This window comes from Phasianus colchicus, chromosome 11, assembly GCF_987193195.1.
Source record: "Phasianus colchicus chromosome 11, bPhaCol1.hap1.1, whole genome shotgun sequence".
In the NCBI taxonomy this organism is placed as follows: Eukaryota; Metazoa; Chordata; class Aves; order Galliformes; family Phasianidae; genus Phasianus; species Phasianus colchicus.
This window is the reverse complement of record NC_143446.1, coordinates 5,700,344-5,727,250: the sequence shown is the minus strand read 5'-3', so window position 1 is coordinate 5,727,250 and position 26,907 is coordinate 5,700,344. Positions and strand designations below refer to the sequence as shown.

At 36.1% G+C, this 26,907-nt stretch overlaps 2 protein-coding genes across 4 annotated transcripts in view; one reads left to right on the top strand and one right to left on the bottom strand.

The window, feature by feature from the left end:
* Positions 1 to 26,907, top strand: part of TIMP4 (TIMP metallopeptidase inhibitor 4) — a 112,946-nt gene that overhangs the window by 5,973 nt on the left and 80,066 nt on the right. The window contains exons 1-2 of one of the 2 annotated variants that reach the window (XM_090148075.1): positions 19,172 to 19,263; positions 23,914 to 23,999. In XM_090148075.1, coding sequence (XP_090004201.1) covers positions 23,993 to 23,999 — 7 coding nt within the window. In that variant the 5' untranslated portion in view covers positions 19,172 to 19,263; positions 23,914 to 23,992. Of the gene's footprint in view, positions 1 to 19,171; positions 19,264 to 23,913; positions 24,000 to 26,907 lie in introns of those variants that run through there. The other variant, XM_090148076.1, reaches the window with a different exon arrangement.
* SYN2 (synapsin II) overlaps positions 22,933 to 26,907 on the bottom strand; it is a 148,771-nt gene continuing 144,796 nt past the window's right edge. The window contains exons 12-13 of one of the 2 annotated variants that reach the window (XM_031609057.2): positions 26,373 to 26,670; positions 22,933 to 23,972 (exon numbers count right to left, since the gene is read on the bottom strand). In XM_031609057.2, the coding sequence (XP_031464917.2) occupies positions 23,837 to 23,972; positions 26,373 to 26,670 (434 nt within the window). In that variant the 3' untranslated portion in view covers positions 22,933 to 23,836. The remainder of the gene's footprint in view (positions 23,973 to 26,372; positions 26,671 to 26,907) is intronic. The other variant, XM_090148074.1, reaches the window with a different exon arrangement.

Genomic DNA, 26,907 nt, shown 5'->3' with positions numbered 1-26,907 from the left:
CAAACACACATGGAATTTTGATGGGTAGAGAGGCATTGCCTTTAATCCTTACTCATCTTTGAGTTTTGTTTTGCAGAAGTCCAAGAAAATAAAATATGGTCAGGTAACGCAACTTGAAGTAGCTGTTGTATTAAAGTCAAAAATGTTTCATTCATTCTGTTAGTTCATTAGCTGCTCTTCTGAACTGACTCTTGTTAGACTTTTTAATAAATTGTTACTTTGAAATCTTGACTCTCCAAAAATAAAGTTAGTAACTGGTTTTTACTCTGTGCTAACCATTAGAGGATGCCAGGTAACTTTAGCAGTGAATCAGGGGCTATTTTGGGAGAAAAAATATTATAATAATTTGCAGGAAATAACCTTTTTGTTCCAAAACAGCTGTCATTGAACACTATTATATCTACAACAATTAAAATTATCTTTGGTAGCTTTTAGTATTTGGCATTGCTCCATTATTGTTCAGTTAAATATTTTTCAAGTATGTTAGGACTTCTGCCCACTGTGTTCTTGAAACCCTTCATTATCAATACAGGAGCTCTTTCTCATTTGTGTTCTGTTGTAATCTCTCTCATGGATGGATATTAAATATCTTCTGTGAAGCTTATTTGCCATTTTATAAAATGGCAATATGCATTCTCCTGAGCATGGATGACACAACATTTACAGTATAGAATTTGCTTTTTAATATGAAGTGCCGAATGCCAAAAAATAATAATAATAAAAAAGAATGTCCTAGCTAATATGAGCAAACATCCTGGTGAATTTAAATAGCAAGTTGAAACAGAAATGGAGGAAAAATAACATTGGGTCAGGAACAATGACATGCTGATTTGAGTCTTCTATGTACTAATATACATACTAATGAGTATTATACATACTAATAAAAAACAAAACACAGCAGGTTAGTACGCTGCAGACTGTAACTTGGTGACAGACTATTGCACGTCAACTTTCTCTGGACTATCCTACTTGCATTTGAAAACTTCTTATGTTTATTTGCCTGCCTACCTTTACTGCATACAGAACCAAAAGTAATAGGTTACCAAAACAAAAGATATGGAAGAAAATCTGATTAAATTGGGAAATTATGCTTCGTATTTAGTTGTATTTCATTTATTACAGCTCAAGTATATTTAGTTATAAAGTATCCACAAAATGGATATGAAGTATACAAAAGGAAGAGAAAAGACAGCAGAACAGAATGGAAAAATTATTACTGGTTTCAAGAATTTAGCCTGTTCCTCTGTATTAATTTATTGATACCTCCAATCTTAGCTTAGAACAAACAAGTATTTTATGGTAACTGCTTTTGCAGTAGCATATGGTAGCAAACTCCTTCCATTCTATCTTTTCTGTCTCCAGTTTCCTGTTTACTCATCACACAGATCTAGTCTTTTTGTCTGGAGTTCTTTATTCATGACTGTACCTTTTAACATTTATTGGTTAGAAACCTCAGCTCTGTTTGTACAAGGTGTTTTGTTTTATTTTTTTTAACCTCTGCTTTTTTGTTACAGAACATTCCTATTTTTTTTAAATTGTGTGATGTGATCTCTTACAGCCTGATCTGTGTACCAGGTTAAGTTTTTATGTTTTATCAACCCTTCCAATGTTTATACTTTTGGGAAACCTTCCTTGTAAATATATATACATTTCTATTACTGGCAGATTTTTTTCTGAAATAGGGGACAATATCTCTATTTCCAGTTAGGTTAATTTGCTTCCCCAATATCCACTTAAATTGGGAAGGACAGGCAGTGATTTATGGTAGCCAGGAGGAACAAAGAACAAAGTAAACCAATCTGCTGCATGATCCGTGGATATGACAACGAATCAAAGTTTCTAGAGGATAAATTCAGCTCTTTCTGATTGCATTATTTTCCTGTATTTTAAGAATGATTATTAGAATATTCCATAAGATCTAGTAAAGATATTTATAAAAGCATATTTTGTATATTCCCTCAGACGTGAAAAAAATAATTCTGCAGCTATTTATTCTAACATTTTGAGTAGTGTTCACTTCCAGCTATGCTTCTAGTTGTAACAATATACAGCTTTTTTATATGCCAATTATCTATTACCTACCCTGTTCATTAAGCTTAAATAATAACAGTGAAGCTGTTGCAGAAGCACTTTCATATGACAATTGGATTACATTATATTTTTTTCCTTAATTAATTTAAAATTGAAATATGTCCCTCAACCCATATTAAAAGCAGAGAGTTGCCATGGATGCATGCCAGCTTTGTGAAATCCCTTTTAAGTGAGAAAATTGTTTTTCCATCTTTGGTTTGATTACTAGTCTTTTTGTACCCATCCAGTTTCAGTAAGAGGAACATTATCAGTCTGCCTGTGCCCCTGAGCTTTAAAAAATCATCTCTTTACACTTCTGTTTCTATTAAAAAATCAGGCACGCCACTCTTGCTGATGCATTAAGACACAGCACAAGTGGGCATATCCTGCTGCCAGAAATGTGCACACATGTGACTTACAACAGGAATTGTGTGGGTGTCCGAGATCAGAATTTGGTCCAATGCATATGCAGCCTGCATTAGCATCCTCTTTTTCTGTGCAGTAGCTTCACCCAATTTCCAAAAAAGGAAGGACTGCATCATGATTTGCAGTCAGGGTCCCTGAAGTCTGGCTGGGGCCCTCAGAGGGTTGGCTTCCTAAAGGGAAAGTGAGAAAAGAGAAAGCAAGAAAAGGGAAAGCAGGGAAACTCAATTTAGCTGATAAATTATGTATATGGTAGGGGTGGGGTCGCCAACAAAAGGAAAGAAGGCTTTCAGAGGTTTCTTATAATTAGGAGCAGATTTTCTGTGCTCTTCTGACCTTGTTATTACAATAATGAAACACTGCCTTGATTTTCTTTTTGTGCTTGGGGAGGCAAGGAACTAGAAGGGCTCTTCCAAACTCTCTTGGGTATTTTGCAGCACTGATACCAGGTGTACACTTCAGAACACATCTTTTAGTAAAAATGGCATTAATGAACAGCAATTGTTTTTTTCTTCTTCTGATTCTGCTGTTTCAATTAGATGCCTTTTCTGTTCTCAGCTGATGCTGGATGCTGCTAAAAGGGAATAAAGACTAACATGAACTAGTTAAAAGAAATACTTTCTTCATTTATACTTGTGCTTATTGTGTAGGGCACAATGTTGACAACAACAAGAATCCCAAATTTCACACCAAATTAAAACAACTGTTAGAATCATGATCAGAAAGACTCTCCAGAGTGTTTAGATCAATTCATATAATAATAAACATTAAGGGAAAATAAAAGGAGGTTAGGAAGGGTTAAATTCCTAGATCTCCATTCTACTGTGTTTAAACACATTCCTAGAGACACAATAGAAACACTCCTATGCACATGCTGGAGGCTGTGGTTTGTCTGAGATGATGGAAATCAATGCTCTTCAGTGCTGAAACTTTCTTCCCTGCCTGAATGGTGCATTGGCCTCTTCTCCCAAGTAACTAGGGATAGGATGAGAGTGAATGGCCTTAAGTTGCACCAGGGTAGATTCAAGTCAGATCTAAGGAAAAGTTTCTTTCTTGAAGAGTGGTGAGGCATTGGAACAGCCTGCCCACAGAGTTGGTGGAGACTAGAAAAATAGATGTGGCACTGAGGGATGTGGTTCAATGGGCATGGGGGGGATGGGTTGCTAGTTGGACTAGATGATCTTACTCATCTTTTCCAACTGTAGTGATTCTATTATTATGTATGTTCCACAGCATCCATCCCATTTGCCTTAGTAAGACAACAACCTAATCTAACAGTGGGAAATGAAATTCAAAGGAATAATTCCCCTAAAAGATTAGGACAGCTGTTGGTAGGAAGATAGTTGCAGTTTGGTTCATCAAACTTCTAGCCAGCCGTGTTTCAGAAAAGACTAGCAGCTGAAAACTGAGAGAGAACCTTTCCAAGATCCATATGTTTCTAAGTGTTTTTTATAATATAAAGTAAGGTCATACACATTAGAACATTTGGTGAGTAATTTTTTCATTTGTCTTTCCAGCTATAGAATTTCTATTTCTTGTTTGTTGGTAAAGTTGTTTATGTAGGTTTTGTTGTTGTTGTTGTTGTTGTTATTTTCCCTTTTGATGCTGGAATTTTACACCTGATTTCTAAAAAGGACTGCATTTCTATGTTTATTACCTATCCCGTGATTAGGAAAAATTGCCTTAGGTGAGAATTACCTCTGTATTCTCTGAGGTGGATATCTTTCACTAGTAGTTTATTGGGAGAAATGTTAAACATTAAAAATCTGTACAAGATGCTCTGAGTAGATAAATGACTGTAATAACTTAAACTCCTAAAGCAGATGTTAATTAGGCTGTGAGTAATTTTTAAAGCATTGCTCTAGTGATAGTTTCCAGACTGTTCTTTTTTAAAAGTGGCTTTAGCTGTTTCTGGAATACAAGTGAATAAAAATATTTTCATAAGTTATTACTTCTAAATGCTGTTTTGGCTGCTTACACCAGTGAGGTGATGTGATCTGCTTACGGACTTCCTTATGGAACTGAAGGATTGAACAGTACCTCGACTGATCAAAATTTGAGAAGGGTTTCTGTGTCATTCACAATCTGGCATATTCTTTGTTTTAAAAGTAGCGTTGTAGTATTGGTGTTTGGACTTACATCACAGTACCGTGCTTACACACATCTACTGTCACTTCGACAGAACTGCTTATTTTAATGTTATGTATGTGTGTGCCTAGGACTGCAGGAATCAAGACTCAATTTATGTCTGACTTTAAGATAGGTGAAATATCTTGCTGTTTTCCTCCCAGTTTGGGGTATTTTCTGAGAGGATTCTTTGCCCCAGATCCTTGTTTTTAGGTTCATGGTCTGCAATCTATAATGGAAAACAGCCATTTGTGATCTGAAGAATAAAACAGTTACTTTTCTGTGCCTTTGTTTCCTGACTGTTAAAAGCAGTTTCAGATTCCTGAAGTTGCACAGATGAAAGCTAGTAAGCAGACAGAAATATTTGTTCATATAAACAAACAAACAAACAACCTCAACAAATAAACCCCAAACCTACTTCTCCTACAAAGAAAACAAAACAAAACCTTTCATAAATGGAAACTATCTGACAGCTCTTGTTTGGACTTCTAAACACATGCTTCCTAACTATAAAAAAGAAGACACTAGAAATGGCAGAAGTGAGAGAAATAGCTTCTGTAAAGATATTCAGTTCTGTGGGACATTCTACAAACACCTGCTTTGCTCAAGCATTATTTGTGCCTGCAAAACACTCAAATTGTCCTCCTCATGGATGACTTTTCCCCGAATCTTTTCTGTGTGTGCAGGTGTTCATTTATCTCTTCTCCTTAACTGAGTGTCAGATATTTTTGCCACTTTGTTGGTGGCTCAAGACGATGTGTTAAGACTGGGAACAAGTCCTGACATCTTTATGCACAGAGATTTTGCATTATCAGAAAGTTCTTGATTGATGTAGTGACTACTTTGACAGAATGGGTGTACAGACATAGCAAGAATCATCTTTATGTTTAATAACCACACACTAAAGAAGTCACCTACTAATTAGTGGTGATGTTTTACTAATAAAAAATGGTAATATTTTCCTAAATTCCTTCACAATTTAAATGGGCTTCTGTATTGCAAAGACCCTTGAAAGACTGTTGACGTGATTTGAGTGTAAAAGTGTGTGGGAAGCTGTACTACAGTGGTAACAGAGCTGCACAGAAATTCATAGCATTGTAACTTGCTGACATCAGGGTCTTGGCCCACCTATAGAAGTTAAAGGGTCAGTTGACTCAGTAACTATCTGTGCTGTACTTCTAACAGCTGAAAGTAGAGATAGAGGTAGAAGATGCAATAACTATATAGATTCAGATTAAAAATGTAACTGAAACAAGTAATCTAGAAAGTAAAGTGTTATAACTCAGAACCTTCCATCTGTGTCTCTAGAGATGCGTTTGAATTGTAAAGAATTAGCTACGAGCTTGATGGAACAATTTATAATGAAGTTGCTGTGGTTTGTATTATGCAGGGGATAAAATCAGATCTGTCTTTAACATCAACAGTATCTTTCTTGATGTGCCTGAATTTTGGTGATTGGTAGTATTAAGCAGTTATTTGACTTTGAGTAGCCCTGATACGTTTTTTCCACTATGGTAAACACACTAATTAATAGTAAAATCCATTAAATATTTCTCTTAACATCAGATTGATCATCTACTGTTTTTATTCCTCTGTGCATTTCCCCTGTTCTTTCCATAATCGGAATGAAAGAACATCAGTTCCTCCATAGCTATTCACAGTACTTTGTTCCCTATGTAACACTACTTTTGCTTTATAGTTCAATTCTGTGAAATTCTGTATTTAATATTAGCTTCTTAAATGTTTAGATTTACCACTTTCTGGTTCTTTTCTAGTTTTATAAAATGTGAATCATTTGGCAAGTCTTAATCATGTATGTTCTGCCAAAAAGCCAAGGAGCTAATTGAAATACTCTGAGTATTTCAATTTCAATCTGTGGGCCAAATTCACAGTTGTCATCAGCTCAGTTGTCGTAATCACGCAGCTCCACAACAGTATGTGGAAATATGCCGATACAAATTGAGACTATAGCCTACTATCTGGAATTGAGATCCGTTGTTTAGTTGCCTGATGGAAAGGAAATTTTTTAAACATCCTGATGCTGTTTTCTCCAACAACACGGTTTGTCAGTAATTGCTACCTTTGTCCTCCTCATTACAGAATGTGCTATATCTAGCAGCTAAGATGAACTGTTGTACCATCCAGGATTGAATGGGGCAGCGGTCACATCCACTCTTGGCAAATATTTTCAGCCTTGGATCCTGTTTCTTGCATCCTGATGCTGAGCGTTCTGTTTACTACAGTATTCACAATAGCCTTTGAGAACGAGTACTCTGGGAACACAATAGTGTACCTCCAATAGAGTTGCCAAGAGGAAAAAAAAAATAACTTCCTTCTTTGGCAGTGGTCAAATATAGGTAAGGCTAAGCAGCATTTGTAGCCAGCAAGAAGGGCATAACAATATATTTTGACTCAAATAACTTAAATGAAGTTTCCTAAGTTTCCTTTCAGAAATTGTTCTGTTTTGTTTTTCTTAGAGAAGGGGAATTCAGCTTTCCTTGTTAAGGAAGATTACATATGGAGGATAGAGGGAAGGAGAGTATATTGAAGTATTTATGGAGGTAGGAAACTATGGAGGTCTTGTAATTCACCATCTGCTATAGACCATAAGTAACAGGGAACACAATTTAACATAGAGAATGCCAGGAGTACCTATGAAAAGTATTAGGATATCTTGTTTATAGGCACTGTGTCATAACTTCTTACTTAATGTCCTTAAGAGAAATTATAACATGAGTAATGTGCAGTGATATCATGAGTATAACATGAGTATTTCTGGGACTATAGAGACAGAATGAACCAGAATGGAGAGAACTACTACTTCTTACCATGTAAACCACTACATTCTTAATCTAGTTTCCAAGAAGTCTGATTTTTTTTCCTGTTTAGGAGAGAGAGAATGTGAGGTAAGAAAGAAGGAAGAGATCCATTCTGCTTTTTTCTTATCTTCTGTGAAGAATGTAGACAGAGTGCTGTACCTGCCACCAACCATACCTCCTTTTAGAAGCAATATGAAAGAGATAATGGTGCTAAAGCACTGCAAATGCTTTCCAGGTTATATTAGAAAGGAATGTATCAGTAAAGAAGTAGAAAGATAAAATCAAATCTAAAAGAGAATTTTTATTTTTTTGTTAAAGTGAAACAAAAAAGGATAGACATTTAATAAAAAAAGAAATAGAAGAAATAAATGTGTAGAGAAACTTTGGCTTTTGAGTCCCTCATCATTATAATTTCCTTACAAACCTTAGCTGTGTGGATGCTGATTTTGCTAACAGAAACGACAACTGTAGTCTCCTAACTCAGACATTAGCTTGATTGTGGCTGTGATACATGCTTGAGGCTATTTTTCAATTATAGTGTTAGTTAGTTGGTTCTTTTTTAAGCATTTACAACAGATCTAGGCAGACTTACACAGCAAAATTTCAGTAAAGCACTGTACTTAGGAATTTCAGAGGTCTGGTGAAACTTTGCATTCTATGGCTGCCTCTTTTGCTTATCTTTACTACACTGCAAAGGACTCTGATGCCACTGCTTTAATTCTCAATTCATTTGGAATAAAATAGGGCTTGTATCTTAACCAAAACAATACAAAACAAACAAACAAAACCCCCCAGCCTTAAGTCTTTCCATAATCTCGCCTTTTTATTCAGCACTTTTAATGCCCGTGTTTCACTAATCGCACTGAAATTGCTGGAAATTGTGACACTATCAATGGAGTATAGGTGAGACACACATGGGTCATCCATAGGGCAGGTGTACCCCGGTAAGGCGTTTTGGAAACTGTTTTGTGCTATACTAGCCAGATGCAGTGATTGCTCTGGGGAAGGGGAGGATGCGAGAATGAGTGTGGGCGGTACACGGTAACTCACTGTGGTTGGCTGAAGGCTCAGCTCAAGTAAAAATATGCTGACTTTTGTATGTATGTGATAAATGTGTTTTAAGAATAGCAGTGATTTCTTAATCCAGTTTTGCAAGTACAAACAATTACAATGTCTTGTAAAATAGTTGCTTAGATTCCATAGTCCCAATGTAACAAAGATCAAAATACTTTTCTGCTTCTGATGATCACTTCACTCCTGACTGTTTGGAGGGGTAAGGGACCAAATACCAGAATCTTTATATCTGATTTTTTATGTCTATGAACTTGCAGGGGAAAATATCAGGAATGGATTCTGCCATTTTATTCTTTCTTCATGAATGGCAGTAAATATTTTGTCTTTACATGGAGTTGCTGTTTCATGCTATAGACTGGATTGGATATGGGGTTTCTAGCAACCTGGTGCCCATTGAAGTACAGAAGAAAAGTAATTTACATCAGGACAAACTTTGCTGAATGTGAGCAAAGTAAATTTTTGCTTAATGGTTTCTACATTAGTGATGAGATTTACTGGGTTATGCTTTATAAGACATGGGAGATGAAAGTATCTTACGTCTATATGCCAACCATGAAAGGAAGAGTTAAGCATATCATGACATTTAAACTCTAGATACTAAAAAGAGCCTAAATCTGGATCTCCATTTAAAACAAGAAACATGCAGTACTGTGGTATTCACATCATAAGCCCAGTCCTCAATGAACAGCAGTTTACTGGTATTTGATCAGCACAGCGTGACGCTGTTGGAAGAATTTGGATTGAGGACTGAGGAAGGGAAAGAGAGGAGAATGCCTGTGGAAGATAATCCCAGGACTGATCTGTCATATTATGTCTGAATTGTTTTACTTCCCAAGAGTGGGAAGTATTCTTCTAGGCTCAACACAAAAGCAATTCACCATTTTAAAGTAGGACTTATAGAGTCCATGTACCAAAGATACAGGAAAATAAAGTTATGGAAATGTGTTTTTGTTTGTTTGTTTTTAACAGGTATGCTACCCTGTTAAGGATTTAATTGCAATTGTATCTTTCCTATAAGTAGTGCAGCCAAGATCTGTTTCAGAGCCTAGAGGTAGAAAAATAGGACTTATTTCTCTTCTTTTTCTGCTCTCTCATTTTCCTCCCATCTCTGTTGTCAACTGGGGGGAATTTGGCAGTGTGGTTGTGTGTGTACATGCACTTGGGTTGGGGCCAGAGAAACAACCCCAAAAGCCTCCTTCCTGCAGCTGTAATAAACAAGAAAGTGAAATTTAGTGCTTGCATACACTCAGCCAAACAACTTGACAGGAAAATTTTAATTGTAGGCATGGAATTTTTGCTGTTTGCTTGTTTTGTTTGGTGTTATTTTTAGAGCACTAACATTTTTCTTTACTAGTATGCTTTTAAAATCATGCATTCATTTTCAAAAGGATTTTGTTATCATAGGTAAAATATAGGACATAATTTGGCTGTATTTCTGTAGGTCATTCAGTTATTTGTAGCCTGTTGTCTCTCTGTTAAGTTGTATTATTTCCTCTTTTTGCAAGCCCTTTTCATATGTTTTCTTATTGTCTGGAGGCGGAAGTTTCCAAGCTAATGCTGCCCAAGCTGAGTTTAAAAAAAAATTAAAAATGAGGAAATGATTAAATATATTTGAATTTTACCATGCTTTCAGTTTTAATAGCACTGGGGCTCTTAACTGCCATTTAACTATTTTGGAAGGAAAGCTAATACAAGTTGGTTGCTATACCACATTTAGTAATAATCCTGGTTGCTTTTTGGCAGGAGAATTTGTCTAACCAGAAAGTGTCCAATTCCATTACACGATGAGGGGTGACTCCCCCAGTCGCTGGGAGGCACGGGGTTCAGGGCATGTGATTAAGCACTTATATATGGCATTGCCCCCTGCTGGAAGGCGTGTGGAATACTTTCATTTTTCATAACACTTCAGAGTAATCTTTTCTTTTTCTCAGTTACTCGGGAATTATGTCACGCCAGTCATGTTCTTCCTTCCAAAATGATGAATGGGTAAGGTGTTCAATACTGAAACTGGGCTTAATTGAATAACAATTTCTTTAATGCTCTTGTGGTATTAAGACAGTGGAAGCTTTATTTCATAACTAATGGAGAACTGAAAGCTGCTTTACCCAGATTTGTTTGCTATAACCAATGCTGCTCTTCCAAAATGCATCTATTTGATGTTTTGTTTAATACTTTACATTTTAGAGTAATAATAAGCATTCGTTCTATTATGTTCTCTTTCACGAAAGTTCAAATGCAAAACCTAGATGTAAAGGTATAAAACTCTTCCGTGAACAGTTACAAATAAACAGATTAATTAGTAGCCATCTCATAAAATCAATAAGATTGATCTCATACATGCTTGCATCAGACAAATTCTACCAGGTGTTTATCTGACACGGGGGGACTGGGTGTGGTTGCAGTTATTGATCTGGTGTAATGCCTTAGTTTCTAATAATTAGTGTAAAAGCAGAGAATTTACAGCACATGAACATTGTACCAATAACAGTTAAGCCAACGGTCAATGAGTGACAAATCATTAATTCAGTACTACCAAGGATCTCTGCGCATTGCAGAAGGGATAAGATGGAATTAAAGCATCCTACTAATTATCCTTCTTTTGTTTTTGTTTTTGCAAACATTTAAGTGATCCGGTATCTTAATGGAAGATTTCTAATACTGAAATGTTCACTGAGATTATTTTTAATATTAGTCTAAGGAAGCCAACAACCAAAGAACAGTTGCCTAGCATCTCTAGTGAGAAGAAAGTAGACTTGGAAGATCAATTCTAACTAAATCTGCTGAATGGAAGAGAGAAAGTAGGCCTTTCACAATGAAATGAGTCTTTGGCATACATTTTTAGTACATTGTTAAAAGCTGATTGTCCTCAGAGTAAGAAATAATACAGGTCACTGACACACACAGATTACACACACTGTGAAGCAAGAGACTGATGTGAACAATCTTTTCTCTTAGTAATTGAAAAGCATTTCAGTTGGAGTAAACTAGTAAACGTACATAGATAAGACTGCAGAATATTTTAAAGTTTAGGAATATGTCTTACAAATTTGGGTGGACTTCATTTATTTTGAACTCTGCTTTTGGGAAAAATCCTCTTCCTCCTCAGATGCAAGAAAGCCCTGCTGAGACTTAGGGCTAAGTTCTTTCTGCTCACTAGCTGGACAATAGCACCAGGGATCCAGTGCAAGCACAGCTGAACAACCGTCTGGGCTTTGGCACTGCAGCTGGCACTGCACAACCTGCAGTGTCTGTAGGCTCTATCATGGCACAGCTGTGCTGTTGCTCTGCAGTGTTTCATTCAGAAGGGCCTTGGACTATCGATTTCTGCCAACTAATGTTTGGTTCTTGTGGTTTATCTTTCACAGTGGAACAATTGTATTTATGTCCTGGTATGCTGCTCATTTCATTGCCACTTTTCTTGTAAGGCAACATCATTGGTCATAGCTGGCAGTTACCTGCTTTTCAGGATTTTTTGGTAAAATAACACTCTGGGAAGGTGACTGATGCTTTGGACAGAAAGGAGGCTTCTAATTTTTTAAGCAATGTGTTTTTCCTCCTCCTGAGTTACGAAAGTTTTACTGGTATCTTTATCACTAAAATATTTCCTCTCTTAAGAATATACCCTGTTAATTCTGATACACATAATAAACCATGTTTCCATTTCTCTAAAACGTGAATGATCATTGTGCTTGGCAGCTATCAATTTTGCAACTTTAAGGACTTTTCTGGCTTTAATCTTCCCGATAGCACAAACCTGATTTTTAGCCTTCATTGATAAACGTAATTAGCTTGTAAATACATTGGGCTTTTTTTGGTGTAGGTTTTGTGAACAGAGGATGCTTACCGTAACAGCAGATTGGGTGCCAATATTTCACATAGAAAATCAGTCTCTCAAAGCTCAGTCTGTTCCAAGAATGTGACCAACTCCTGCAAAAATGACATAAATTAGTTCAATCATTGTAAAGCAACTTTCAACATGGTTGCAGCAAGATCAACTAAATAAGCAGAAAATCTCTTAGCCTTTTTACATTTGTCAGAACCTAAGTAATTGGGGGGGGTTGATCTGTTGTGCTGTTAAATCACTTTCAGTGCTGATTCAGAAGGGCATGTTGCTGAAAACCACAGTTGGCATTGAGGTACGTTTCTAGATTAGATGATGGATTGTACTTTAGAGCTGTATTGTGCAAATTGTGCACAAAAGTTAGTCTTGACTCCATCATTATTTCATCACCTATTTCAGACTTATTGAACTTGATGCAAAGGAAATGGCAGGCCTCAAAAAATGTTTTTAAACTTCCTTTCAAATTTCAGGATTATAACTAGAATATGCATGGTCTTATTTCAGGAGAATGAACAGACTTTCTGGAACACCATATAATATCTGACAATGATTGATCGATTTAAATAGCTGTTCTTTTTCTCGACTGTCAATTTTATTCCCATATGTTTGTAATTGTGATCTTTTCAGACTCCTTTTCTAAGAACACAGCTAACTGGAAATGTAGCTTTTAGATTTTCCCAGTTCTTGGAGATTACATTGTAAGCACAGCATAGCCTAAAGGAAGTACTGGGTCTGTCACCCAGTGATGATGAAATGCAGTTAGTATAGTCTCATGATATCTTGTTTAAACATCTTGTTAAAGTATGTACAGATTGAAACTGATTCCTGACAGCGGTCAAGGAAGTGATCTAAATATTAGAGAGCAGGGCAGAACAGAAAGTAAGATGTGGTGGTCTTAATTTAAATCAGATGATGCTGACCTCAGCATATGCTGAGTGGAGAGGAAAAAGCATAGATAAAAGGCCACAGTGAAAACTACCTGTAGTTGGACATTAACTCTCAGTGATAGCAGCAGATACACTCAAAACAATCAGAATTCTCCAGGAACAGGCAAAGTGTCCTGATTCTAACTGACTGATCCAGTACAGACTAAAATCAAATACCCAGATAAATTTTTACTCAGCTTTCAAACGTCTTTCTGGCATGTTTTGATTTTGTTGACTTATACAGTTACAACTCTATTTCAGAAGAAACTTTGGCAGGGCTGCCAAATTAGTTTTAATTTGGGTTGCCTTAATGTCACTGGTACAAACTCATTACTTACAGGGAATAAAAGTAAGAACACAAATGTCCTGCTGAGTCAATCCAGTGCTCTGTATAGTTCAGTATTCAATCTCTATTAGCAATATGAAAGGATAAGAAAAATATTTTAAAAAACATATTTTGCATAGTTGCATTTTGATAATCATGGTAATTTAATGTAAGATGTAGACTTGGGAATTTCCTTAGATGTTTAATTTATTTTTTCTAAATTTCTAAAGAAAGGAGGGTCAAAATCATTGAAGAAAGGACTAATTGATCACTAGAATTACCCAGAATGATACCTCTCACAATTTAGTTTTAATTCCAAATCAGAATTTCCCAGGTTATGCGTTGTACAAACTTGGAGAAATGATGTGGCAACTTAACTGTGGAGCAGCTGCAGAGCTTCTGAAACAAATCTCTTTGTTTTCTTTTTGCTAACAAATAAACACACGGTAGAATGGCATCAATGAACTCTGTATGGCTCTTATGCCACTATGAATAAAGGTGATTCAAGCTATTCTGATGAGAAATCTAACATCCCCCTTTTGCCTGTTTCATGGTGTTTTAAGAGAAAGTACTAAGGAAGGTTCAGCATCTTCCAACCGGAAAGAAAATAGAAACACATTCTGCTGAGTCATTCTGACACGTTGAGCCAAAAGCTGATGCAATCCTTCTTTTATCACCGGAAGATCTCTGGTAATCACAGACACACCTCTTATTTCAATAGCGTTGGTAAAGAACTGTTGATTCCTCAGACCTAACCCAGTGTGTACAAATCACACTTCTGTTTTCTAGTCTCAGTCTCTTAAGAAGAGATTAAAAATGAGAGGCTGGAAAGAACAGGACTTCTAAGGAAACGCCAGTCCTTTACCATGGAACTACTGCTTGGTTTACACAGAGATCCAGAACAAAAGTGCTTTAAAATAGAATACTGTTTTGAAACAGAATACTGTTTTGATGTATATTTCATTCTTAAAATTAATTACAAGTCACCACTGTGTGCCATCTGACATGGCAACCTGTTGTTAATTGCAGCAGAAATTATTTGTACTTGAACTAAAAGGCAAATAAAATAACAAGTTCTTCATAAATAAAATTGTCTTCAGTGTTTTAAATCAATTCTGTGCCGCCTTACTTAATACTGGATTGCACCATTTTGGTATTATAACTAAGCAATTTTTCTCTGTGGCTAATTTGAATTTAATAAGACTTTGTTACTTGTGGAACGAGGACAAGAAATTGTTTCATTTACTTTCTGTGATCCGTTTGGTTACATAGAGATGATACAGTCCTGAGAACATTAAGCTTTACATATTAAAACTCGAAAAAAAATTTACTAACTCCTTTGTCAAAAGAATAAGCTCAGTGTTAGCAAAATGTTAAGCTGGCATTTAACCTGGCAACAACACTAAGAAATGAAAAATTGCAGATATTTTCAAGGAAATGAGAGAAATGGGAGATCAATGTATTGCTTCTTTTACAGTTAGAAGTTCTCCAATTTCGACAGTAATTGATAGTCCTTTTTCCACACCCTTCTGCCATAATTATGTAAAGAATCTGGATTATGCTTCCTACCTGATTTAACTGTTTTATAATAAGTCACAAGAATACCTTGCCTACTTGATGATATTCCTTTAAGGCTGTGCCAGTCTTTCCATTATTAAATCATGTTTAGTGTTATATACTGGTTGCTTAAAAAAAGATTCATTTCAAGCTTGGACTTGCTATGTATTCTCAGCTAGCCATATGTGTGAGGGAGCACAAAAAGCATCAGTATTATTTAGCAACTTCACGTATTATTTTTGAACTTCATATAAATTTGACTTCTGAAATAAATGAGGAAAAAAAGGTTTTAATTTGTTAGTGGAGAGAATAGGCATAAAAACGATGAAGAACTGCATTTTGCCAACACAGTCTGCGTGATGCTCTGTATATTCTCCCCCACTATAAGCCTGACCCATTTGGAGAAAAGCAGCTTTTGGTTGGAATGGGAAACCAGACACGTGCAGAGAGTAGCAAGGATTGTGAGTTTTAAACCCAGCATTTCAGATATAGATAAGACCAGAACTCCTAGTTAACCATTCTGCTACTCTTTTGGCTTGTTAGATTTCCTGAAATCTTGATTTTGATGAGAATTAAAAGATACTGTTCCATCTTTCTGCAGCCTTTTTAGTTTTTTTTTTTTTCCATATCCTGTAAAAACACAGAGACTTTGCAACTCAGTAATATTGACAAATCAGTACACAGAAATTTCCAACATAATAATATTAGCCAGTTATTAGAACAAGGGAGAGAGTTTTCATAGCTGAATTAGACTTTCAGGAGCATTCAAAATGAAACAGTAGGTTTCTGACGCATCATTGCATAAAAAGAGTTCCTAGCATTTGTTCCTCTTCAAAGTTTTGTCCATAACATCCTGAAGGTCAAAAATAATCATTTGAAATACCTAAACCTCAAGAAGATATACTAAAACTTATCTGAAGGAGATACTGTAAGGACAGTAAAATCTCTGTCTGGCTTTATTGTGAAGAGCTCTATCCTTATATGCTTCTGCTGACTCTAACAACAGACATATTTATGCCTTTCAGTATAAAACATGACTTCATCTGTAGCCTTTAAAGGTAGTCATATTTTATTCTCCATTTTCAGAACAGATAACTGTGTTCAGTCTTTACATTCGTTCAGATTTTGCTATCTGCTATTTGCAGAAAGAACTCAGGCCACTTAAGCTTCCATACTATTTTTTTTTTTAAACTTATTTTAGGCTTTTGTAGTCAGACAGAGGTAAGCTAATAAATCCCTCCTAAAACCTTTTTGGAAGGTACATTTATGATATCTGTAAGTCTGATGTTGTGAACACTCCCTCACACCCAAGCACTCAATTATAAATGCATCCTGTGCTGATGTCTAATACTATGTGAATTTGCCAAGTGGTCTCATCCAAATACTTACTCGGCCAGGGACTGCTTAATCTCTGAGATCATTGAGACTTATTCTGATGTGGCTGTAGGCTCTAGACAGTTAAATTTGCAGAAATCCACTGAAGGCAGTTTGCTTTTCAGAAGTTGCTGAGGGCGTAATTTGGCTTTTTCAGTTTGAGGGTGGGCTGTTTAACCTGAGCAAGTTCTAGCTTGCTCAATTATAATTTAACAATATATTCTCCCCATACTTTGTGTTACTCCCAAGAGATGCTTGCATCTCCTTGATGCATGAAAGGATACCTGTATTTAATGTACATATTAAATACGCCTGTAAATTCTCACATAATTTTACATTTAAAAGTACTATTTGAGGTGTGTGTGTATATATAATTGTTAGATGCATGTATAGAAATAAAACAGTCTTTGCTCTTCCCTTTTGTACCTCCTCAAGACATGTAATCTACAAAGCAGGAGAATTGCATGATAAAATGTGCCAGAGTGGAATGCATAATTATTCCAGAGGAGGGTAAGTCAGTTCAGAACTTGTACTAACATTCTTAAGGGCAGCAGGAGTCTTCTTGCCATGAAATTACATCAGCTCTGTATGCCTCAGAGTCAGTGCACATGCTTTCCCTTTCTAGTAAAAAAAAAAAAAAGCGTGACAAAAGCTAGTGTCTTCAAAAATCTACTGTAAAACAAAGCTAAGTAAATGAATATATATTGTAATATGATGATCACCTGTAAGTGAACTTGAATTTAAGGTTAGAAGAGATTGAGACATTGTACTTTAAAAAAAAAAATCACTTTTTAATAGATTAAGTCATGACTTGCAAACAGACAGAAAACATCTAAATAAGAAAAAGAATGCTTCCTTGATCCCAGTTCAGAGACATTCCCATAACAGGTGGGGCAGAAGCATTTAAATTGCAGGTCTCTTCCATATACCCAAATTTGTTACAATTCCATCAAGTAATGAGAAAAGATGTCTTTACAGTAAATAGCAGTGGACGTAGCTAGCAACACCCATGTCAAGATCATTAAGAGACAGATGTTTGGTTGGGATTGTGTACTAACAGCGTTTGAGGTAGAATGTGTTCTATATGGAAACAACTCAATTTCCTAGGAATCTTAAGATGAATCATGCAGCACTTATTGCTGATTAATATACTTAAATTGTCACCAAGATGGTTAACTAATGCAGTTTATCACAGTTCTGATCTACTGTCATTTCTGTATAGTAATTAAGCCTGGCTCAGCTAGTGGACTAAGAGTGACTAATCCTCATTTCCCAATAAGAAGAGGGAAGGAAAGGAACATTCCCTATATCTTAAGCTATAATGTCTGGCACTTAGAGCTGATTGTTGATCTAAAACATGAGACACATCTCACAAAGACTGCATCTGACATAGCATCTTGGCAGTAGGGTTTGTTTGCAGACTAATTCTAGTGGCAGACTCTCCAGCAGCATGCCACATTTCTTAATACACAAGGAACATGTGGTCTCAAATTCTACATGACTGAAAGAAATGTACAGGTGAGAAAAACATGCCTAAAGATATATTTATATTTATGACACTATTATTAATAGATTACAAAGAAAGAAAAATATGCAAAAAAAAACAGGCTATAGGAGTTTGGTTTGTACTAGCCAGAACTGTTAAGTACTCAGCAATGATAGATGCAGTCAGGATAGCAATCTACTGTTTAAAGGGCTTAAAACTTACATAATCAGTCTGAGATCTGTACACTCTATCTCCAGTTAGAACACACTTGGCAAGTCAGGCATTAGCTTATGGCATTCTGCAAACATGTAATGAAAGGATGCATTCACCCCTCTTTCCATGTTAAAGCTTCTAATGACCTTGAAGGAAGCATCACGTTACGAATGAAGCAGCAACATGCTCATATTTTATTGCAGTGACTGGGAATGAGAGAAATACTCTTTTGTTGCATTGACATCCCCTTCTAATTAACAGGGAAACAGTTGCCCAGTAGATCCTTTTCTCCAAAGTGGGAGAGTTTTATGTGAAGTACCTGAGGGAAAAGCATTCACTCTTCCTAGTTTATTTTAGAAGCAGAAATCTAATTTCCATGAGCCGTGCTAATTCTTTTGCTCTGAACTACAGTAAAACAGAAAACATACTTTAGATTTCATTACAGCCTCAAAATGGGACGTGGCATACTGATAAAGTATAACTCTTGTTAATGCATCTAATGCTTCTTCATTATTTCAGTTATCTTGTAGTTAAAGTTATACTGTTAAGTCTCTTCCATTAAGTCCCTATACTAGATTATGTCAGAGAAAAAAAAAAGAAAAAAAGACTCACTATAGTAACTTTTGTAACAAACATTTGATAAGTAGCTCCTAAACTCAAAAACAGTGACCCACTTTCACTCCTAGTTTTGTTTGTACTCCTTTCTATCTACAAGAGAGACAAAAAGAAGTTCTTTTGCATTGCATGTCTATATGCTTTAAAAATCTAATTATCTTTACCAAAATTTCTCTTTTAGTTAAAGAAGCAACAAGAGAACATGAACAACCAACTGAACATGAACAACCAACTTCAATCTGTTATTACTTACTCCAGCTATCTTCAGTGCATAAGGAAGCATAGAGCAATAGCAGGAGATGAAAACAATTCAAAGACTTGCCCTCAACCAAAAAATTTGGGTATTCCTCAGTGCTTATAAATCCTTAAAGAAGAATTTGGCTGATGGGGATTGGTGAGAAGAACAGGCACATGTGAGTAAAATAAGAATAATTAGGAGAAAAATGCTAATGAAGTTCACGTGTGAAGAGTGAAGCTCTCAATCCATTCTCAGTCTTGTCAGATTATGATATTTTTCACTTAGGTTCTGTTATTATTGCTTACACAGGGCAAAGGTTTAGCAGTGGAAGACAGCTGCCTTCTCTTAATATTTACGCTCTACTGTGAAGTGGATCAGTTTTTAAATACTGCATCCACCCTTGGAAATTCTGAGCGATGTCACAACAGAAGTTAAAACCTCAAACCCATTTAAGAAAAGGAAAAAGCCTGGTATCTTTTTGTGTTTGTTTTTGTTAAAATTGGTTTTCTTTCTAATTCTATGTAACGTGACCTGTGGGGAGAAAAAGCTTTTCTTTCCACAAAAAGAAAAAAACATCTCTTTTACTCCTGAGCTGTCTTAAAACAAAGCAGGGGGATAGTCTTTCTGTTCTTTCCCTTTAAGTGCAGGGATACTTGAGAATACCTGACGATCTAGAGATTATTTTAATTCTTTTTCTGAAGGCTAATTTTATTTCATTCTTTCTTAAAATATTTTTTGAGGTGCAATAATCTAACTGCACATAGCCAAATCAGTGCTTCACGAAACTTGATATAAATTGTTATCTTGAGGTGTAACATTCTTCCTTAGAAGATGAGAAGGAAATAAAGGAAGTGAGGAAAACATCATTTTGCAAATTTTGCTGCTTATTTGTGTAATAGAATGTAAATTTGGAAAACTAATTTTAGCTGTCTGTTTTGAAACTTATCACACGAGATTTTAAAACCATCTTAATAGTTTTACATATGTCTAATAAAAAGCATTTCCGTATGAGACATGTATTCTCATCAGGACTTAATTTCATTTGTGCTGGCATTTGTGACATGTTAGATAATCTTTCTTAATCTCTTCTGAGTCAGTAATCATTTCTAGTTATTTTTGGTATGAAAAATAAACTCTACTAGTGATAAAAATTTGCAAATCATTATTTGTAGCACTGGCTTCCTAGATAGCTTTGTTAATTCAGAGAAGAAGAAATGCAGAGCTCACTTAAGTTGCTTCTTACTCCATTTCTGAATGATTAAAAAAAAATAACTGAAAAAACCTGATCTGAGAGGAAGCTCAGTAATACCTACTGCCACTTTAGGTCAATTTATATGTATGGTCAATTTATATTGGCCTTGCACTGACAATTTAGAATAGCCCTGGTCTCCCACAGATCCTGTATTGTTGCTGTCCCTCCCCTCCACCCCCAGCATTGTGGTGATTCTGTTTATTAAGATGGATGTCTGAAAAGGCACTAGCTAGATTTGTTTGGTATATTCAGCCACTTGCATCCTACCCAACATCACTGGAATCTGTTGTTAATGAGCAACTTGCTAGGAAATTTATTTGTAGTATTCATCCAAATACTGGCAACAGCCACGTCAATGCACAGATATCGTACAATGACTTTTTCAATTTTGTAAATAAGTTTCATTGTATGTGTTGTATTCATTGAGACAACATTAGTTCAGATAAACAACTTTGTTCTTCTGGAGGAGGAAGTATACAAATTACACTCAGTATTTACAAAGTACCTTAGTACTATTTGTCTAATTTTTATTGAAGAGTTAATGGTGGTTTCAAAGCCAGTTTAGCATCCATATTCATCCATAATTACAATCTTTTGAAACTTGCTTGTGTTTTGAATGGCTGCAGGCCTACTGGTCAGAAAATGACTCCATCTCAATCTTAAACCTAAACTTGATGAAGTAGCTCTATAGATTTCATATTATGCTGATCTGTAAGTGGAAGGTGACAAAAAGGATGGAGTGCTGTGCATAGTGACCTATGGCATCATAATCTGCATCTCCATGGAAAAGGTACATATGAAGTACACCACTCATGTGTCTAGGCAAATGTTTCCAAAGCTGAGCCTCAGACACTCACGTTATTTCTGTGTTACCATTTATGCAAGCCTAGATAGCACTGTATTGCATAACTGGGTACTTAGAGCTTGCAAATGTATTCAAAACACAATTTATTTAATGAAAAAATACAAACCAGAGAATAAATGTGTGATTAGATTTTTCACTATTTTTTTTCTGATAGGTATTCTGAACATGTGCTATAGATTGCCTAAAAATTTTTTAACTATGAAAAAGTACATAAGGAACATAAGCATGCGTGAGCTTGCATGTGACACGCTTTAGCAAGCTTGGAGATACAAAGAACTTCTGGCATTGTGGGGAGGCACAATGTTATGTACATTGTGTGGGAGGATACACCATACAGATTTGATTGCATCATCTTGCTCTCTTTTTGATTTTCTTTTCTTTTTTCTTTTCTTTTTCTCTCTCTCTCTCTTTTTTTTTTTTTTTGGTTCCAGATGGTAAAACAAAGACTGCAGTGAAACCTGTTTTCTCCCAGGAAAAGGTGGGAGGGAATTTTATATGAGCAAGAAACTTCGCCTCAAGTCAAAATCCAGGGTCTGGACTAATGAACTACCTGTAGTTCATATTGTACTATATTGCTGAAACTAGGCATGTACTAATCATGAACCATGCCAAACTATGCATAATTACCATGCTTTCTCTGTAGCAGTAATTAATTTGCGTTAGCAACTTTGATTAATCTTTCTAATCTAAAAGTAAAGTGCTTCTCAGACATAAAAGGCTATAGAACTGCTCAGGGTTGTTACTGCTGCCAGTGAGGGGTGTTTCAACCCAGAGGGGAGCAGGAAGGGGACAAAATTAAAATCAGTTTTGATGGTGTTTATAAAATAATAGGAACATCGATATTTAAGGAGTGCTGTTTGCCACAGAATTCATAGTCTAAAATGTAGGTTTCTGTCTACAGTGCATTTCTTCCTGGGAAGTAAAAAAATAATAGAGAATCATCTTTAATTTAGTAAGAGAGCTGCTTTGAGGGCTGTTTCACAAAGATGATGCGCCCATTACAGAATGAGAGTCCATCCTTCAGAGGGCAGCGCCATGTATTTATAGTTTCTAATGTTGCAGTGCAAACCTGCCCCCAGATTTCTGTCTTCCAGTCCTAAATCTGGAGGACAGTATTGTTCTAAGGCAACTACCAGATGCTAATGTATGAACTTGATTTTGACATCACTTGAGGTGAAAGTTTCCATGCTTTGTTGCCAAACTCTTGGTCCAGGACAGACTTTGTCCAAAAGAATCCCAAACTGAAGCTATGTAGTCACAGTTATTGTTATTTCTCTATGCTTCATAAACTAATACTTGGCTATGAGCTAGTACAGAAAGTAAAATTTCAGAGGGAAATAGATGTGTTTCTACAAATGCATTATAAATTCCAGAGGATTTAGAAGTTAACCTCGTGTTACTCGTTTCTACCTCAGATATGCTAGTATAAATATATATACTATTTTCTTGTGTTTCCACTGCTAGCACTGCTTCCTGGCATAGAGTACTGCTGTATGCAATTCAGGATAAGGAGAATGACATGATATTCATTTGGAAAGGGATGGTCAAGAGATTACTGATCAATTTCAGTTTCCTTTTGAGAATTAAAAAAAAATACTGCTGTTATCTCAAAGCCTGGGATCGACTGTTTTTGCAAGTTAGAGAAATATTCAACAAATACATTCCTTAATAGAAAATGCAGATGTGTTTCCTAAAAGTTATATTTTTTAATGATGCCAGTGTAAAAGGGAATTATTTCTGACAGTTTGCTTTCTTAGAGTTGTAGCTTGTGTCCAAACATTTCATAATCACATAAATACCCTTTTGAAATCAGTTAAAACAGACAATATATACTGATGCTGAAACAAGCTTTGTCAAAGACATTTTTTAAACAGGCATGGGACTTTACATTTATTAGAAGGTGCTCACAAAAATAAGGGTAACATCATGCATATTCTTTGCAACTAAAATCAGTTATGGTTACAATTTGTAAATAAATTTAAATAGACATGGAGTACAGTAGTACATATACACTCTATTTATGAGATTAATTTAGTGTAATGATAACTCAGCAATACATCAGAAATCTACAGTCAGCTGATGGAAAGATTGTATAAGGAGGAAGAAAGTGCTTCAGTTTCTCACGCTATTTATGCAGCTTGACAAGAACGTCAGTGGGAACTGCCTCCTAAACTTGGGAGGCAAGAACAAATCAGGACTACTCTTGCAGTACAAAACATTTACACACAAAATACACATGCATTGCAATACATTGGAAATGGGTAAAGCAAGAAGAAACCCATAACTCAATGCTTTATTAACACAGATCTACAAAGAAGTCTCAATTAGGATAATATAGTCAGTCACAGTAAGGCCACAATATTACAATAGATAAGGACTTCAGAATTTGGCATTCTGTTTTCATAATAGAACTCTACCTTGTTTATCACTATACATGTTCCCAAATGGTATTTCATCAAAGTCCTTCTTCTGTGGGTTTTTTGTTTGTTTTTTTTCTTTTTGTAAGTTTAACATATTGCTTAATACAACAGTTAGCACAGGAGAGAAAGGTACTGCCACAGGGAAAACAAAACCTATGTAACATTCACGTAGATTTTAGACTATATGCTGTGTGCATTTAGATGAAGCTGGCTAATCAGAAAAAAGACTAGCAAAGGATTTCCTCAAGTTTCGAATAGTTTCAGCTTTTGCTTCATCTTCGTTCACAGATGATCGGAAGAAGGATGATTCTGTGAAACTGAAGGCATTTGTCAAGGACTGCGACTTGCTGCAAGACAAAAATGCAACATGTTTGGTATGGTCATATTGTCTATCAACTTCCATCCACATATAACTTGTATAAATTAGCAGAAAAGGAAGAATGGCTGTGAGATACAGACAATTTCCATTTGAGCAAAATGAATGTTCAACACAAGTAATATGGTTAGATATAGCATACAGAGTTGCTGCAATAAAGCATCTTCCTTCTGTACTTTGATTTGACAAGTAGGGCAATCTTTTATTTAGAGAACACACTGCTTTTTTACATACCTGAAACATTATGTCTAAGTAAACTGGATGACATAAATTAGAATTTAAGGCGAATCTGAGCCTGCCTACTAAATCCAACTCACTACTCAACAAAGCATGATGGGAGCTCAAAGAATGAGACCTAAAGTTGTAATGTGTTCCACTGCTGCGTGTTAGATAATGTTCAAACTTAATGGCGGTTTAATGACAATTTTCCTCTTTGAAAAAATTCCCAAATCAGGTATCACTTTGCTTCTCTGTCAGCAGTTAGTCTAGCAATCCTATTCTGTTTTTAGTGCTATCATGTACACATGGTTTAAGTTTCTGCAAGCATGAATAAAATAACGTACAAGAAAGAAAATGTCTGAAGTTTAAAACTAACTCAAGTAAAATAACACCTAAAAGGTAAGTTTGAATTTAAATATAAACCAATGATGAGTTATAATCTTTTTTTGAAAATATCCATGCAATAATATATTAATCAATTTCGTTTTTCTCTCAGTACAATAATAGGATTTCAGTTTTGGCTATAGTTAATCACTCTCCTTATTCAAGTTGTTTTATACTCCCCATGGTTTGCAACTTTTCTATGTCTGTACAGCAAACAGTGCTACAGGCGTTTTAGGTTTTTTGTAAATTATAGTTGTGTTAATGAGAATAGACTGATAAATGTTTGTTTGTACTCACTAAAAGAGGGAGGGTGGGAAGCAGCACTTGACTTGATTAGTAACACAATAAGTGGCCTAATTAAATATTTATTCACAGATTAATAACATGTACATACAGGTTAGGCAACAGCATGTGGGTGAATACAAAGTATGCACATGCAAATAGAGTTAATCCTACAGGCAGGAGATCTGAGTCTTGGTGCAGACCTAAAAGTTCTTGAAAGTTAGAAAAACTACACCAATATAGTTTGCATCTTAAAAATTGAATTCATTCTGTTTTCTTTCATATAGAGACTACTTTTCCATTTGAGGAAAAAGAGAAAGCTGGAAAAATGTATGTGGTACAGTTTTTTTTCATATCAGAAATGAACAAATTAAGTTTCAAACTAGTTTAGGGTCTTTCATCTTGCTTAAGAAAATGGAGCTGTCTATTCTCTAGATAAATAATAGATGAATAAATTGGAATTTTATGTTTATAAAACAAAATAAAGAACTATACTGTCCCAGGAATGCAAGAAAACACTTTCTTCAGAAGCAAATATGCTTAAGCTTTTTTGTCTATTGTTTTAATCTGTGCATCCTCTCATCTAACAAGGCTGTTTGGCTGAACTGTGTTCAGGCGAGGACTCAGAGTTGCTTCACACCAGTACAAGCATGTGAGTTGGTGGAAAGGGGGAATCTGCACTACTGAAAAAAAATGATGGCTTTTTACTCATCAACCTAACTGCAATGTTATCTGCGACTCTACTGGCAGTAGAGTCAGGATCAATACGTTGAAAAACAGCAAATCATTGCTAATACCCTCTCCATGTTTTCCATTCACTGATTTAAAGCTCTATGAGAATGCATGGCTACAGATCCCATTCACATTCCTTACTGCAGTGTGTAGCTGGCTATATAGAGCAACAGCCTCATGCTGTGCAGGAGGGAACCTTCCAGCAGTGAGGTAGCTACAGGCAGGTGTCTGTGCGAGTCCTGCTGACATCTCCAGAAAGAGTCTGAGTGACTTGTGCTGCACAGACAGTAGCAATGTGCACCATGACCAGAGCGTTACTGTAAACACAGTTTGACGGCTTGTTCATTAGGCTGTTTCTGAGATAGGCCTTTTGAAACTGAAATCTGTTCTTCTGAGTGACTGCAAGGTTAAAAGTTGAAGCAGATAAGACTTCCTCTTCTCTGTGCAGGCGAATAGCACACCCAGATCATGAGTCAGTGACATAAGAAGGAAGGGAAAGAAATGAGAACGATCAAGAGTTTTCACATCAGATCTAGTGGGGGCATAAGTTGCACAACTAATGAAATCTTGTATAGCACAGGATGTAACTAATGCTACTCTAATGATAAACCGATAATAAGCTTTTTGAAACCTCAATTTAGACTGGGAAACGTATGTACATCTTTATAAGAAGGTCAGACCGGCTCTCAAATTACAGTTTCAACAACAAAATGTAACTATTCTGAGACCAGAAAACTGATAAAGCAAATCTTACTTAAGCTGTGGGTGAGACTGAGGCTTCTGCTGCGGCGCGGGCTGCGGGGCGGGCTGTGGCGCAGGCTGTGGCTGTGGAGCAGGCTGTGGTTGTGGTGCAGGCTGTGCCTCTGCCTCCTTTTGTAATCGGTTGCTGGAAGGACCTTGAGCCTGGGCACGTGGCTGCTGGGTCGTGGGTCCGGGTGGACGCTGTGGCTGGGAAGTGGAGGGCTTTGCTGACTGCCCAGGGGGGTACATGCGCTGTGGCTGCAATGGCTCCTGGCTTTGTGATTGCATTCCTTGGGGTTGCACTGGGCCCCCTAGGTTCAGCACAAGAAAAACTTCATAATGTTATAGTATCAAAGAGCTCTTACTAGATTCATATCCAACACTTTAATATAATCCTTGAATGTGATAATTATACTTCTGAGGCAAAAATCTATGGAATTCTATGCACTGCAGCTTAACGTAGTCAATTCTACAATTTACAGCTGGTACATTAGAAGCTTGCTTGGAGCATCCATAAAATTGCTAAGTCCCAGATTTATCCCAGTGGT